General features: G+C 33.2%; 2 protein-coding genes and 1 long non-coding RNA gene across 4 annotated transcripts; 1 reads left to right on the top strand and 2 right to left on the bottom strand.

The window, feature by feature from the left end:
• Positions 1-850: 850 nt before the first annotated feature.
• On the bottom strand, positions 851-16,227 carry LOC134255750 (transcription initiation factor TFIID subunit 10-like). 2 transcript variants are annotated; one of them, XM_062738260.1, is made up of 5 exons: positions 16,148-16,227; positions 1,797-1,939; positions 1,360-1,424; positions 1,154-1,262; positions 851-1,056 (listed from the first exon to the last, which is right to left on the bottom strand). In XM_062738260.1, exons 1-5 carry the CDS (start codon positions 16,161-16,163, stop codon positions 967-969), a joined length of 423 nt encoding a protein of 140 aa, XP_062594244.1. In that variant the 5' UTR covers positions 16,164-16,227; the 3' UTR covers positions 851-966. The 2 variants fall into 2 exon arrangements, with proteins under 2 accessions (XP_062594244.1, XP_062594245.1); XM_062738261.1 differs by lacking the exon at positions 16,148-16,227 and adding an exon at positions 2,343-2,367.
• LOC134255765 (uncharacterized) lies at positions 3,239-4,239 on the top strand. The gene is made up of 3 exons (XR_009989621.1): positions 3,239-3,417; positions 3,795-3,899; positions 4,069-4,239. It is a non-coding gene; the product is annotated as an uncharacterized LOC134255765 (long non-coding RNA).
• On the bottom strand, positions 5,031-10,961 carry LOC134255748 (chloride intracellular channel protein 4-like). The gene is made up of 2 exons (XM_062738259.1): positions 10,442-10,961; positions 5,031-8,584 (listed from the first exon to the last, which is right to left on the bottom strand). The coding sequence occupies exon 2, from the start codon at positions 8,420-8,422 to the stop codon at positions 7,652-7,654; it is 771 nt and encodes a 256-aa protein (XP_062594243.1). The 5' UTR covers positions 8,423-8,584; positions 10,442-10,961; the 3' UTR covers positions 5,031-7,651.
• Positions 16,228-17,131: the final 904 nt, after the last annotated feature.

The raw sequence follows: 17,131 nt of genomic DNA, 5'->3' as shown, positions 1-17,131 counted from the left end.
AAATATCTTAAGTCAAATGCTGAATGACGTTTTTCATTCTATTATTTTCACACTGAATTGACGACGGATTTTCCCGTTACTAGTATTTCCCAATCATGACAAGGAACACACTGCGGGTTTTATCGGTAGACAGAGATGCTCACTCCCCCATGCCACCTGATCCCACCTCTGATGTTTTAAACATCCGTGTTTGCTTCGCTCCTGATTTGTATTGTTTAATGGACTTTTGAGCTCGAATACTATTCGTTATCTCCTTATATTTCACTCTTAACATAAACAACTTATGAAGTCTTTGAAATAATCTATATACATCGTAGTACTAGTACTTGAAATACCGGTATGTTAACTTTATGAACTTTATATTACAATTATATTAAACATAACCAACTTTCGGCAAGAATCGCAAGACAATTCGAAGTTTGCATTTTGCAACTTAGTACAATTCTCGGTTAACCTTGAACTTTCAGTAAGGCGTGACATTCTCGACGTTACATAATTAGCGTCTGGAATTTACACAGCTTCCATTTACTGCTGAAATATACATGGGATAGATATTTGGCGAATGTAAAGGAGTGTAGCAATTATCCAATACAGCGTCTCGTATGGCAATGAGGTTGAGCTTAAGTCGTCTCATCGTTGTCAACAACAATTTAAAGTTCCTGATAAAATTTCTTAACCAAGAATCTTTTCGCCATTTGACAGATGCTTATTACGTGGCGCCGAGAATGCCACAACTTACAGTCCAAGGTTAACTGAAAATTATACTAACACATTTGGAAATTGTGAAGAAATTTTCATTAGAAAGGGGGAAAAACAACACACAGTAAAAATAAAATCAAGACAAAAAATGTACGCGTAAAGATATTTTTAGTGAGATCAAATGATAAAAATGAAGAAAAAAAAATATGAGTTTCCATATAAATGTACAATAAATTGTTCGTAAATTTCCAAAGAGCTCTTGAACAGTCATATGAAATATGCTGGCTTTTTAACGTTGATGCCGTATTCCGCAAGCGCCGGGGTTAGATCGTCCATCGTTAGTGTTAGTTTCTTGTCCTGAAATTAACATCACATTATGATAAGTATTATGATATTGAAATATTGGTACTTCTGTTGTGTTTAAATCAATTGAACAATCGGATTTATCTCATACCTTGCCCTTATTCTTCGACTGAACAGATCCTTTCATTTTGCAGTGCTGTAAGGCATCGTTTGCTATGTCAGAAATGAACTTTTGGGCAGCGATAGAAATGAGTCGTGTTCTGGAATATCATAAATACTCGTACATAAATAATAGACCAAGTGCATGTGTTTAAAATCACAGCTAAGGAAGGATAACTCTAACTATAGCAAACTTACACTCTGGGGTCTGAGGCTTCAAAACCTGCGCGATTCAGATAAAACGCTGTTACAGAATCTGGAATCTGAATGGAAAATACTAAATTGTAAATAAAATATAAAAAGTGTGTGCCATACACGATGCATACCTCTAATACTTTTCCTCCCAAAATGATTGCAGTAAAGTTTAATAATGAGATGATAACAAATATATGTACAATGTATTGGAAAACTGGAAGGGAGGCTCATAGATAATGTTTCATTCAAAATCTAAATATATACCTAAAGGATTCAATGACGATTTCAGTGAATTTGGAATTATTTACAAAATTAATTATATAAGGGATATTGAGCATTTCTGTGAAACGTGTACATTTTTTCATTTTATTTTCGCTTAAAACGTTTAAATGTAAATGTTGCCCTGCAATAATCAAACATTACTTGACAGTTACACATACCGTAGGGGCATAGTCCTCCAGTTGCTGAACAAAGTCGGTAAGGGGAACCCCCGCCGTCCTGTCGTGGGTGGGCGTGCCAGATGGTGCCGTAGTGGGCGTGGCACCGGAGATCGCAGATCCCCCACCTGACTGACCGGTATCATCTGAAAATAGAAAATACCATATAGAATGTGAAATTGTCATGCAAGCATTATATTTAGATGTAGAATTTTTTGAAAGCCGTAATAATCATTGCGATTCCAATTCAGAACTTGGTCAGTTTGAAATATATATACTAGTATATTCTATTTCCTGGATTTTTTTTAAAGGTATTCTACAAAAAGTAGCTGCAGATCTGTAGATCGCTAGTCTAATAAAAAAAATCGGGATGGACAACCAAAGAGCTACAGTGCCACCCATCGAAAAATGTAATAATACAATGGTAATGACTGTAATAAAATATTCAGTCTCCAACCTTACAATAAATCCTGTTTGGTGTATGAGATATATGTACATGAACCATTAAACAGGTTTCTATTAAATGTACTGACATATGATTACACTTACTTTTAAACATGATGTTCCTCTTAGAACTGCGTAATTAAGACTCTTTATGTACTATATATAATGAATGTGACATTATATAAAATGTCGTTAGCGTCATAGCATTTTACATAATTACTGTCTAACGGAAAAAGCAAGATAGGTGAAAATTGTACTTGAACATCTAGATATAGTTTGTAAAATCGTCTAATAAAGCTTTAAATTTTTAAGTGGTAACTGCGCCAAATATAAAGCAGTATTTTTGTGGTTGGGCTGTTTACTGTTGGGGGAAATCCCATCGTATATGAGTAGAATATACTAGAGCCGGGGATTTGACTCTGAAGTCACTTTTCGGGAAGGGGGCAGCAGGGAAAGCCAATTCTACAAGACTGGTATTAAAACTAATTTTAATGAAAGTGAATTAAGCAAGTCAGCTTTCTTTTTTATCTTGAGCATTAAATCCAAAACTAAAGATCAAGCAGACTTAAATGAAGTCCATTTTCAGTCAACTTACTTGTATAGGTTTATTCCCTGAACGTCTACTCATTATAAAATTATTTAATTATCACCCTCAAACTAAAATATTGTTATAAATCTGGAGTTCATTAATACATGTACCATAAATAAACTTAAAATTAAGGATGCGATTGCACGGCGAAAGCAGCAAACAAATATATCTTCATATACAATAAATATTTTTTATCTAAAAAACTTTTAAAATTAGAAAAAGAAAAAGTACTAAACAAGACATGTTAAGATAATTTTTGACAACTTATCTTCAAAAATAATTTCAAAAATCCAATTTAGTTTGGGGTGAGGTGAGGAATTTTCAGAGGCCTTATTTTTTAAGCTTGCCGTTAAGGCTGTCTAAAATTAAAACTATGTTTAACGTCACCCGCGCGCGTAGGTTTATGAGAAATTCGTCTTTGAAAAAAACAAACAATTCGGAATTCCGTATGTCCGTTCCGGTTTGGTTCTACAATTAGCGACTAAATTCTGCTTCCCGTAGTGACAGAAAATGTGCTTTGATAGTCGCAGTAAAGGCAGTTGGTGTCTTATTAAAGAAAACTAGTGAATTAAAGAGTTTGGGACCATAAATGTAAGTAAAAAAAAACTTGATTTTATGATTGAAGTTAATGACAAAGTCTAGTTCGTTGATTTTTTGTCAGTCTTCGAATCACATGTACAGACCGACAGACTCTCAGTTCGTGATTATTGGCTGAACTTTTCATTGTATTTTGGAGACAATCTAAAAACTTTTTTACTGAGTGGAAAGTGTGTCAAAAACCAATATTTATATACAGTGAAAAGCATCATTTAAATCTTATTTAGTTTATTTAATATTAAAAAAAAATTTCTGTAAAAATCAAAAGGAACAGTAATGAGTAAAATAATTGATTTCTTCATAATTCATGTACCAGTACAAATAGCTACAGTTTTTGGAAAAGATAATACTTGTCTTAACCATTTGAGCAGGGAGAAGCTTACCGAAGATAGGGCCTTTCAAGTGAAGGAGAGTAAGGAAAGTGGTTTGGGGTATTCCAAGACATGAAGAATCCTGTCCTTTGTGTGGAATTCAAGGTATTAAAGATAATCTAACAGCTATCAGTATGGTCCAAATATTAGTATTCACACTTTCAAAACTTAATGCTAGTAGATCTAGTACTAAGAAAAAATATGACATAATTCAATTTGAGGATATTTCAACATGAACAGTTTTAAATATTGTCATCAATAATTTTAATTGTAGATATTGAGCAACTATTTCCACAAGAAGAAGCATTTGCCTCCAGGGTACCATGGACATGTGGCAATATAAGTCCAAAGGACAACTGAGGCCTATTTAAAAGCCACTTTCCTGCACATTCAGTCTAAGACTACATTTTCGCTAACAATAGGACTCAAACTGATTTACATACTAAGGAAAAACTCTGCTAGGAAAATTAATCTTAGATGTCATATCAATTAAATGCTCATATTACTTAATTGTTATATTTTTAATGTACTGAATAGGTTAATTTGAATAAATTCACAATTGTTTGAAAATTTTGTTTGTTTATTTTTTTCCTCCCTCCCTCGTAGGTTTTGAACTTTAGATGTGACGTTAAACGTAGAATTAACTTTAAACAGCCTAATAATATCTAATAAAACTGGTCACAAAAAGCCAGATAAGTGGTGTTTTTAATTGTTGCTAAAAATTTTTATGAAAAATATACACCAATTGATATGGCTAAAATCTTCAAAAATTAATAATAAAATTTTGGTGTAGAATTCCTCATTTAATAAATACAGGTGTAGATAATTCAGGTAAACTATACCTGTACCCCTTAGAGGGCCCCTTAATTGAGTGTGATAATTACATAATTTTATAATTAGTAGACGTTCAGGGAACACACCTTTGTATAGATGTCAGGAGCGAATCCGTGATTTCATAATCCCCCCCCCCCCCCGAAATAAGTTATTTTTTAACTATTGGCCTAGAGCATAAATACTACGAAATTTCTGACGTTTTCCAAGTTTTATCACGCTTTTGATATTTTACGTGACAGGAAAACTTTTTTCCTAGTACGTAAAATATCAAAATCAAGAAAAGGCTGAAAAACGTCCTGGATATTTCGGACTAGAGTATAAAGGACAAGGTAATTGGTAAAGATAAAAGAAAGCTCCCAACCTATCCATGCATTAAGTGGCACATAAATAAGCAATGTCAAGTAGGAATACTCTCAGCATTTTATTGAAATTGATAAACAATACAACTGTAGAATACACAACAAACGTTTTTAACTCCAAAGCAAAGCTGCTTATAAAGTCTTTTGGGTGATGCTATATAACACCAGAACTAAAAAGTAATATATAACAGTAACTTATTTACAAAGCAAACAAGTCTGTTATCATCAAAGTTTTTATCCTTAACAGTGGTGAAATTAAAGAGTGTTTATGTGCTTTATACACATCTCAATAATAAGACAACTGATCTTAAGGTTATCTGACCCTTTCTAAAGAGAGGTAACTCTTTCATTAATACATCACTATATGTCTCTTTTACACTTTGACTGAAATTTTGCCCTGCATGGTTACTATAAATATGCCTTTTGGCTTTTACCTCAACTTTCGTTAGAACATTGTCATACTTGCACAAACATTTTTATTTTCATTGAGTAGAGGGTCACTAACCCTTCACATTATCAAATATTTTTTAAAAATTTAAAACCCAGATTTGATCTGAAACTAAGGCTCAAACTTTGAGGTAAAGAAGAAATTGAAACATATATCAATTACATTCACAAATTTGCTGCCAAAAAATGAAAATGAGGGGAAAAAATCTGAGGAAACTGAAAGCTTATGTTTTTAAGGCATGTTTTAAAAAGCAAACATAACACTTTAACACAACACAACAAATAAACACTAACATGTATATGATATGATGCATGCAACTAAATATATCACTAGAATAACATAATGACTAGCTCAAAATAAAACTACTCATAATTGCTAGGTACATAGGAGCCTTGTTTATCAAGGTGCCCATAATCCAGACACTTCATTCTTCAGAAAATGTTGAAGGGGAACAATTTGTATTTATTTATATATACTGTATATAAGATTATTTTTGTCCACATGTTATTTTCACCCTTTCAAACATGCAAACAATTTTGCCTCGTTTTAAATTCACCCAGTCACAGTTTTGTATAAGAAAATATACTGTGTTTTTTTAATTCGTCTCGTTTTAAATTCACCCAGCTGAAAGTAGGGCGAAAATAAAACAGGGGTGAAAATATTCCTGTATACAGTAATAAGTACAATTATTTTAATCCTAACACTTCATTAATCCAGATGATTAACAAGGCTCAACTGTATATGTATATATAGGGCTACAAGTCATTGGTACATGTAATGTCATCAGTACTATTTATTCAAAACCTTCTATACCAGTACATTTTCAATAAAATATAATCTACTTGGTATATCAAAAGGACCCTTATTTTAACTTGAATTGTTATTTTATTCGTTTATTGGAAAGAGTCAGGTAGAGGGATATTTTCCTTTTTTTGCTATTTCAGCAAACATTATAAATGTACTTGTTTGATACCAAGTGAGTGATTTATACAGATGATTTTCAATACAAGATTTGGAAATAACCAAGAGGATATTACAATATTTTTTTAAAATAGCAAAATATTTCATTGAACTGTAGGTAATGTTCTTCATTTGTAGCTGACTTGTAGCCTTAAATCAGTTGTTTATTGCAATTTCACTTTAATAAAAAAAAAGTTACTACAATAAAAAAACAAGCAAAATACATAAAATAAAATAATGATATAATAATAAAATATTTGTGTACAATACATTGTAAATATATGAATTATTTGTAGACATAAAATGGCAAGACAATTTATGGCTATTACAGGGACTAGAATATTGCTATAGTGTAAATAAACAATACAAAAAACAACCTTTCAGATATAAATCAGATGCCTCCTTTGTATAAGTTTAGTTTACAAAAAGATAATTAATTATATTTTAAGATAAAAAATTTTAGAAGTTGTCCAAGTTTCCTTAAATATTCAAACTTGATATAGTTTGAAAAACAAACAAAAAAAAATTATGAATAATTCTGATACTGGATATTATAAGAATCAGTACAAATGACATTTTTTTATGCAATAAATGTACCGGTACACTGAAAAGATTCTCTTATATACACTCCTATTTGTAAAGGTTTAGCACACTCTTAATCAAAATATTGCCTTTATAAAAAAAAATTGGAATAAAATAAAAACACAAAACAAACAAACGTCGAAATTGTAAATCTTTAAATGCCAGATCTGGTATGTGAGCACAGGAATATCGTGTACTACTGCAAGTAAAACATGTACATAGGTCCCACTACATAAGTAAATTAAGGGATTGCTTCCTTTTGTGGGACTATATCTCTAAATCAAAATGGATTTTAATCAGGCCTTAATTATCTCCCCTGATACAGGCTGACGAGAGTGGAAAATGTCAAAACATGTCCCAGAGGGCAAATGTTATCTAACTATGCTCACAAATGTCAACTAAATTCCAACCATCCCAGTCAAACAAACTATTTACATCTCATCGGCATCCAAAGCTTATTAATCAAGTGTACAAATGTTTAACTTATTTAGTTATTTGAGAGATTTTGTCTCTTGCAAATCTGCTTCCTATCTAAGCATTGTAAACCCAATCATGGGAAAATTTACAATGCATACATAATATAAAAGCATGCTAAATTTGTAAACATTAACACTATAACTCTGTTCAAAAATTCAAAAAGCATTGGCATGCCAAGATTGTAACTGATATTTGAATCACTGTCCATTGGATGAGGGTAAATCTGGTATCTCCATGGAAAACTGAGGTTCGACATATCCATCCATTGTGTAGATTTTCTTTTTTGATTCCGAGAGAGGGGGGATTCCAGCCTTTGACTCCCATTCGTGGACAATCTCCTGATCTGAGGGACAGGTTTTACGAAATGTATCGTTTTCATATGCCCTTTTAAGGTATTGCCAAAGGCCTACCATATCCTCTGGGATTTCGAAATCTTTGAACGCTTTTGCAGCTACTCGAATATGCTGAAGCTTTGGCAACATTAAACAATCGAGGTGACACAGCTCATCCCTGCACATGTACTTATAGGTACTGGTTTCTAAATAGTCATTGATTGCCTGCAGTTCCTTCAAGAGGGCCTCTGGTCCATGACTGACTTGTTTAATGTAATAGGAAAACTTGGCAAAGACGTCCAAACACACACTGTGTGCCATCATGTTGTCGTACTTCAGCGAAGGATACGGGAAGTGTTCGTCAATGTACTGCAGAATCTCATCATTATCTATCAGAATTTCATCATTATGTCTCAGAACTGGAAGGCGATTAGCAAAGCGTTTGAATTCTGCAGGTGGCCTGGCCATGTTGATTGTGATGACATCATAAGTTAAGGTTCCGTGCTTAGCCTTGATATCCAGAATCATGTAAAATCTCTGGCAGAATACATTGGCTCCATAACTTTCTCCATCTTTTCCAGCCTTCACGTAAAGTTCCACATGATTGGAGGGCAAAGAATCTGATTGCCCATTCATGATGAAAATATTTCTCCAACAATCACAATTTCCTGTTTAGACTTCGTAAGGTTTCTAAATGATATCACTTGAAGGAAGCAATTCTAAGAATTTCTGTCTGGAAACACTCAGCAATAGAGGTCCTGTGTCACCATTTCACAGAGACGATAACTCGAATTACACCTGCAGAAAATAAGAAAAGAGAATTAAGTGCTCATTGATGTAAAATGTTACAGAAGACACTTGAAGACAGCAAATCAAAAAGGATTTAAACTGTAAAAAGTTAATGTTACTGCCACCTAGTAAAACTATGCATTCATTACATCTTAATTTAGCTACCCTGAAGACATATTTTATCATTCAAAGGATAAGAAAGTTTGCTGAGGATAAACATCGTAATTTGGTGACATTCCATAAACTCATGGCAGGTTGCCATCTTTATGTCTGCTGGTCTGGTCCCTTCAGTAATCATTCCCACTGCTCTGTAGACAGTTTTACACACTTACAGACAACTCAATAAATGGAACTGATGCTGCACATCAAGAAATTGAAAGGAAAAGGCCAGGAAATCTCTAAAACCAAAACATGAAAGAGCAATTAAAAGTACCAGCACTTCAATTGACATGCACACGAATGCCCTTAGACCCAGTCTGATATTATTTTACAAATAAGATTTGAAACTCCATCAAACACAGGAAGCCAATCAAGCAAACAAGTGCCAGCTCTGATAAGATCCACAATGCTGCATTCTACTACACATTTCAGCTGTTGAAGCTAACAACAGAGCTCCGTCCATCAAATTACTCTCATAATATTAGCATGACCAAGCACACAAATGAATTTCTGCAATGTATTCAATGTGGTTAAAACTCTATTAGCCGTACCTCTTTTTCCATCATATTTGCATTTTTAAAAAAGAAAAGCTATTTTTATCTTGACCATGATAAGGGCCATTTACATAGTTTCACTTTATCTTAATAAGATGGATCTTAAAGGTGTAACATTTGAGTCATATCAATGTTTTACTGTTGATTTTACACAGTTTACGTTTTAAGATGGCTGGGATAACAAACATTAACTGCTTAGCTATAAACGGCATTTCTTTCTTTTTGTTTATCGGCTCACAAATAAAAAGAAACATAGCTGCTGGAAAAATTGTTCTCTTGCTAAAAACTTAAGTCAGCTCAAAGGTAAACATAGCTTCTCCCACTTAATGAATTACAGGCCAGCTAGGGTTTTTATCAGTAGAAAGTGAAGAAGGGATGTTTTGACAATCAGCTATGACCACTTCATGCCTGACATACACACAACAAACACATTCACTGAAGTATCTACAAAGGAAATCAATACAATGTCTAGAAACTCAGAGAGATGAATGTTTCCTTTAAATACAGCAGCTGGTCAGACAAGGAGTTAGGGCTAGTGCATTAACAACCACTAAAAAACAAATCAATCAATTCTTAGAAGCATGCTGCACAGCGCTACTGCTTTATACTACTGAAGTCTTTGCTCCAGGGAGGAGTGTAGGCAGTAGACAATAGCCATCATTGCACAAGATTTTCTTATTAAGCTGACAAATTTGCAATCTAAGTGGATCCACACTGCATCTTTAAAAACTTGAATGCCAGATTGTCTTGGATTAATGGTTGACTATCAGAAAATGACACAAATATATGACAAAAATTTGAACACAATATTTTCAGTCTATCAGACAGCAAAGAAAAATGTTCTCTCTTGAGAGAAGCAGAGCTGATGATTCAATCAGATTTGGCAACAAATAAGATACAACTTGATGAAATTAATGGCAAACTTAGTCTCATCTGACAGCCACAAGTAACGGAGAAAACACTCATAATACACACCAAAGCAATCTGTAAAATCAATACACACTCTGCTACAAAAATAGCTTTGAGCAATAAACACATTCCATATCAAATATTAATCATATTTCTACATACATGTAAATAAGAACATAATAATTCCCTACAGAAATGGAATATTCCAGAAAACAATATAAACTAAAAGAAAATGAAGACTTACTGTCTTTGACTCTGCATGAAGTGGTATAAGAGTTAAACTCCTTCAGTGTTGCGGAGAAACTGGGACACACCCAGTCCTGTGTAACTACCTGTTTAACACTGTGGGCTTCCCTCCTTATCAAACACAGGTATATATATATAAATATCTATCAATTTCTCCCAGTCTATCAATCACATAGACACACTACTCCAGTCACAACTGAACAGGCACACATGAATTAATTCCTGTAATATAGACGTAATGTACATGTACCGATATACAGAGGGTAAAGTCACACACAGGGGTCCAACAAATGTCAGAAAGTGTCCCTTCCAGAATCCCTCATTCCTACTGCATCTCTCTGGTGTATCAATCTGCTAATGTCTGATGTACGTCTGCTCTCAGTGGCTGCAGTGCTCTGTCAGTGAATACTGCATGCTCCAGAATTCATCAATCTATAATTAGACACACACGCCACCAATAGTCCACTCCTCTCCCTCCTAAAAGTGCTAGTTTTCACTCCTGGACAAATCTCCTTTCTAAAAAAACACTGGGCTGTATGTTTTTATCATGCTTACACACAACCATGTGGTGATTTATGAGGAATTGGACCCAATAAAAAAATTATTTATATCTGCAGCATTTTTTAGGATTTGAATCTAAAAACATTTTATCATGAGCATGTCTGCTATGCACTTTTCATAAAATCAAATGACATTGTTATCTTTAATGTATGTATCAACAATTTCCTACATCTTGCTCATATAGTACAAATATAGTGTAGCATTATTAATATGATAGGCCCAAGCCTATTCTTCCCACACAGCTCTCCTTTACAACACCTACAATCTTACACCTCTCCCTTCATATTCTATCACTAATTCTGGACCTGTTTACCTGTTTTCAAGGTATATTCAGGTAAAAAGTTACAACAGATTACTTAGGTTTAAGTCAAATCAATACCAATCAAATGGGAACATTTTTCAATGAGCCTACAAACATATTGGTGTGTTTGCCTGGAACATTCCTAAGTACCGCACGGTAGTGGGGAGGGGTTATAAATTCCTCCAGAAATGCTTCTACACCCCAATCTTTACCTGTCTTATCTAGGAGCAAGCAAGGTACCTCCATAAAGAATTTACACAAGGGAGTTGGCAGTTAATCAAAGACCCCAATAACACTTTGACAAGACTAAGATTGAGCAAATATGGTGGGCAGATCTGATCATGAATAAATATGAAACATCAAACTGATATATCAAAATTCACATTCCATCAAATGAACATGCACCATTTTAAAGTGTGCTTTAATTGTATATATATATATTTATATATTCTATAATTACATGTATTTGGTAACTTCATAGTAACTTTTAAAGGAAATATAATTGATGTACATGTATATAAACTTTGCAGAAATAATGCTTGTATTGTAAACATATCAATCACACTTATAGAAAAGAAAAAAGGCTCTGAATGTTGATTTGCATCTCAACAAATCAGTATTTCACCCTGTAATGATTGTGATTTTCAATTATTTCCATATACAGACTGTATAAAATACAAAACTTGATCATGCTTACCATTCACATCTTACTACCACCATTTTACAATCACTGAGATCTGTCTGTCGACTGTCTGTTATAAAATTCTGTCTGAGTTATATTATATGTGACTGAAGTAAAATCAAACTTCATTTTTTTGCTAATGTCTAACGACTTTGTATAATTTCACATTTTTAAGACTGAAGGCAATAACTGTAGAAATCTTTTCAGATTTTTTTTTTTAATGTTATTAATAATTTTCTTATTTTTCTACCTCTGACATTACATGATGTACTCAAAGAAACATATGGTCAAAGTCATTTCTAAAAGGTTATTGGGATATGTTGGACTGAAATCTGCAATCCATTATCTAAAAGCCTTGTCTTAATTTTGAATATTGTTCCCATGGCTCAATGAAGTGCATTGATTCTCCCTCAAAACCAAAAGATCTACTAGCTAGGTCACCAGAGAAGAAATCATTCAAATGCATTCTCATGTTTATCAAATCTTTTTACATTAAACTTAAGAGTTAAACTGTTTCCATTGATTAAACAATTTTTAATCTTATAGTAAACATTTTTATTAAATCAAAAAAGTCTTTTAAAAAGGAAATATCCATTTTTATTCCTATTTAATTTATACCCCTTTACCAATTAAGGATCCTTTGTTGCAAGTTTGGTAAAAATTGACCCAGTGGCCATTAAGAAGAAGTCTATAAAAATGTTAAATGCTTGCAGAAAACATAGGTAATCAGAGATTACAGAGCTCACCTCAACGAATGTTGTCTTTAAGTAAGGCAAAGTCACACAATTAATCAACAAAAAGTGTACATTCCAAAAATGAAAATATTTAAGCAATTTTGATGTGATACTTTGAAATAGACCTACATAAACAATTTAAACTAGTTCTTCTTCATGAAAATGTAATCAAAATCCAGCATCTGAAGCAAATTTGAGAATTTTCATCTCTTGATGAACACTTTAACCTGTTCACTCAACCGCAAAATTAAGTCAGATTCAGCATCCGAAGCAAGCCCGGTAGTGTGCATCCTTAGATGTATCATCCATGCAAGTTTGGTCAACATAGGGCTAAAAGTTACTTGGAAATGAAACCTACACCAAAAACTTTAACCTGTTCACTCAACCGCAAAATGTAGGTCAGATTCAGCATCCGAAGCAAGCCCGGTAGTATGCATCCTTAGATGTATCATCCATGCAAATTTGGTCAACATAGGTTTCATAGTTACTTGGAAATGAAACCTACACCAAAAACTTTAACCTGTTCACTCAACCGCAAAATGTAGGTCAGATTCAGCATCCGAAGCAAGCCCGGTAGTATGCATCCTTAGATGTATCATCCATGCAAGTTTGGTCAACATAGGGCTTATAGTTACTTGGAAATGAGACCTGCACCAAAAACTTTAACCTGTTCACTTTACCGGAAAATGTAGGTCAGATTCAGCATCCGAAGCAAGCCCGGTAATATCCATCCTTAGATGTATCATCCATGCAAGTTTGGTCAACATAGGCTTATAGTTACTTGGAAATGAGACCTGCACCAAAAACTTAAACCTGTTCACTCAACCGGAAAATGTAGGTCAGATTCAGCATCCGAAGCAAGCCCGGTAGTATGCATCCTTAGATGTATCATCCATGCAAGTTTGGTCAACGTAGGGCTTATAGTTACTTGGAAATGAAACCTGCACCAAAAACTTAAACCTGTTCACTCAACCAGAAAATGTAGGTCAGATTCAGCATCCGAAGCAAGCCCGGTAGTATCCATCCTTAGATGTATCATCCATGCAAGTTTGGTCAACATGGGGATTATAGTTACTTGGAAATGAAACCTACACCAAAAACTGCACCAAAAATGTTAACCTGCTCCAAAAACATTAACCTGGTCATTCCTTTGCAGAAATTGCAGCATCTGAAACTTTGACTGGTACAATGAAACACACTATAACCATCTTCCATGCATGTCTAATCAATATAGGACATAGAAGTACTTAAAAAGAAAACTGCTCCAAAAAAACTTAACCTGGGACGCCGACACCGACGCCGACGCCGAGGGTATTACATAAGCTCCCCCAACTTCGTTGAGGTGAGCTAAAAAAGGCAAGGGTCAGCTAAAAATGGTGGTGCTACTTCTCAATAATTAAAAAATAAGACAGCGATAAAACACCAGTCTGTCTGGAGTCTGCCAAACAAAACCAAATCTTTACCAGACTGTATGTCATAAAAAAGTCTTAAGGCAGTCTACTCTACAGATGTATTAAAGTAAACCATGAAGATGACCTGAGAACCTCTCCCGTGGTAAAACAGACTTCTGATTAGTTAAAAAAGAGCTATATAAAATGTATGTACTTGCAAATAAAGTTACATCTCTTGTCAATGATTTTAATACACAATTTAAATTACTAATACTTTAAAAATAATCTACAGAGTAGGTCATTGCTAGATAAAATATTACCAATGAAATGTTGAGCCAGATAATAATTTCAGCAGATTTCATATTATAGAGAAAGTCTCCTAGGTGATGTGAAGGAGGAAAGCTTAAGATGTCAAGCTACAGTAAACCTCGGTTATCACAAAGTCACTGCCACCTATGAAATTACTTCACTTTATATCTGTAATTCATTATATTTGTATAAGGAATTTGTTAATTTTTTATAGATATTAATAAATTCGTTATATTCATGAATTTTGCAATATCTGTGTTTGTACTAAACAAGTTTTACTGTATATCAATCTAATTAAAATTAGATGTTTGATCCGCTTTACTTGCTAAAAATTTTGCTGTTAATTTTAATGCATCCATTATGTCTATATAATAAAATATTATTGTTTTCCATAAATACTGAGTCTGCATGAGGTTTCATTTTTGAACTTTCTACCTGCAACATATTGCACTTGTACAAACCTAATCTAAGCTTAAGTAATAGTACTTAATATGCTGAGGAGATTCTGCACTTTACTGGAAGAAGAGATACCCTTGACACAGGAACATTGCAACATGTGAGCACCAAATTTCTTGATAAAGTCATACTGATGATGAATATGGCAAAATATTTGCCAAAAAATGATTACCTCATAGATTAACTATTTTGCATAATAATTTTTGCAAAATTGTTCGTTAACAAAGTAATCATTTTTTGGCAAATATTTTGTTGTATTCATCATCAGTATGACTTTATCAAGAAATTTGGTGTTCACCATAATGTGCCATTCCTGCATTTGGCCATAAAATTAAAAATGTAAGTAAAGCAAAAAGTAGGTAAAAATAACTACTCTGGGTAGGTTTAAATATCAACGTAGCTAAAAGTAGCTACGTAGGTAGAAATAGTCTTTTTGGTCTACAGGTCAACAATTTTTTTTGCTATATGGCTTGATTTAGCTATATAGCTTTATTAAGCTATCGTAGCTTATATGCGATTTTATCACAATTTTTTCTCAAATGTTTTATTTTTTCAGCATGTGCAAAACGTCACACCTTGGTGCAGTGGAAATATAAGACTTTGAACTCTTCTGAATACAATGCATGTAAAAGTCACTCACCAAATTGTGTCTCCTTGAAAGACTTTGTACACAATTTTTAAAAGTTTGGGGGCTATTGATGAGTGACCACACAGTTATTTCTTGAATGAAATTATAAAGGAGGTCAGTTATGGCCAACAGGATAATTGATTAGTAACAGTTCAACACAATGAGAGGTCATACTTATCCACGCCTCAACGCACTCAGTAGGACACTTTCCCCATGTACAGTTACCCAAACAATGGAAATTTATCTATTGCTTAAAAGTATTCAACAACAGCAATGTTAGAACTTTCTATGATTTAGGTTGTTTTTTGATAGCCCAAAGTACATATATGAATAGTCAAATACTTGCGACTTTTAATGATACGGAAAGATGTCTTCATTTTAGAAAGAACATCTCTTTATTCAACTCATTAAGTTAATAATTAACTTAATGTGTTGAATAACAAGATATTCTTGATGTGGTTATAAGCCTAACGTTATATATACAAAGGAAGTCAGAATTTCCTCAACTCAAGTTTCACCTGTCTTCCAAGTTATTTTCCATCATAAAATAAATATGACGGTGTTTTATCTAACAATGTTAAAAAATAGGATGCTCATTACTTTTTCGATAAAGTGTGCCTATTTAGTCATTATTTCGCTCACCTGATTCTGTATTCATCACAATCCATCAAATATCAATATGTAAACACCGTTTTGATTGGACGATTTAAATATAATAAACTCGAACCGGACGGATGGAATCTTCCCGGAATAAGTAAATAGTTGTTAAAAATCACACTATTTAAATCAGAGACGTATACATCTTTGTTTAAATATATCATGTAAAATGTGATAAAAAAGCTGAATTTTACTTGAAGGTCATAAATAACTTGTTAAAAGTATTGATGAATACTAGTTGTAAAAAGGTTCTTAAAATATTATCATCATTTTTATGTCAAATATCTGATATAAGAAAAAATACTTTAGTCATAAATGAGTAACTATATTGTACTGAATCATTTGTATGTATTTAGTATTTGATAATTACAATACATAATTTGCTACACCAATTGTTTGTATCCTGGTTGTGTTCTACTGTATTTTCATACTTATCACTATGCCTTTACCAATTACTGTAATTGTGTTTGTGCCAATAAAATATTTGTATTTGTATTTGTAAATAAAGAATCTTTTTAAAAATGTTTTTAATGTGACTAGCCATAGAATCCAGTATAAGAATGTCATGAGTGACACACTTCAAGGTCACAGAATGCACAAATTTTACTAGCTGCATGACATTAGATTTGATGATCATGGGCTTCAAAGTGTCAAATTAAGTTATGCATCAAAACCAAGAAATTGAAAATGATAACCAGTAAATTCAAAAAGTTAAGTTCACCATGTCCACCTTCTTTTGAATTGACATATGTAATCGAGGTGCTTAGTTGCATCAACTCTCAAGATTTAATTGCTGATCCCAGCTAGGCCATTATTAGTGTTGTGGAATATCAGTTTTCACAAAAAATATTTTATGTCAAATTTACAGTATATACCCTTGGATATATATTTTTAAACTCCCCGCACAATATATAGGATATATATCGTTATGTATCTTTATGCCTAGTAAGTTTAATTCTTGAAAAATTC

The sequence above is a fragment of the Saccostrea cucullata genome, unplaced genomic scaffold (assembly GCF_032062105.1).
Source record: "Saccostrea cucullata isolate Sc308-1 unplaced genomic scaffold, CSIRO_AGI_Scuc_v1 ctg5, whole genome shotgun sequence".
Lineage (NCBI taxonomy): Eukaryota > Metazoa > Mollusca > Bivalvia > Ostreida > Ostreidae > Saccostrea > Saccostrea cuccullata.
Note: the sequence above shows the minus strand (reverse complement) of the source record. Positions and strands in the feature narration are given on the sequence as shown.

Coding starts and splice junctions, on each gene's coding strand:
- LOC134255748 (XM_062738259.1), bottom strand. CDS start 8,422: ATGAATGGGCAATCAGATTCTTTGCCCTCCAATCATGTGGAACTTTAC.
- LOC134255750 (XM_062738260.1), bottom strand. Junction 1,263..1,359: donor GAAGCCTCAGACCCCAGAGT/GTAAGTTTGCTA, acceptor ATGATATTCCAG/AACACGACTCATTTCTATCG. Junction 1,057..1,153: donor AGTCGAAGAATAAGGGCAAG/GTATGAGATAAA, acceptor TGTTAATTTCAG/GACAAGAAACTAACACTAAC.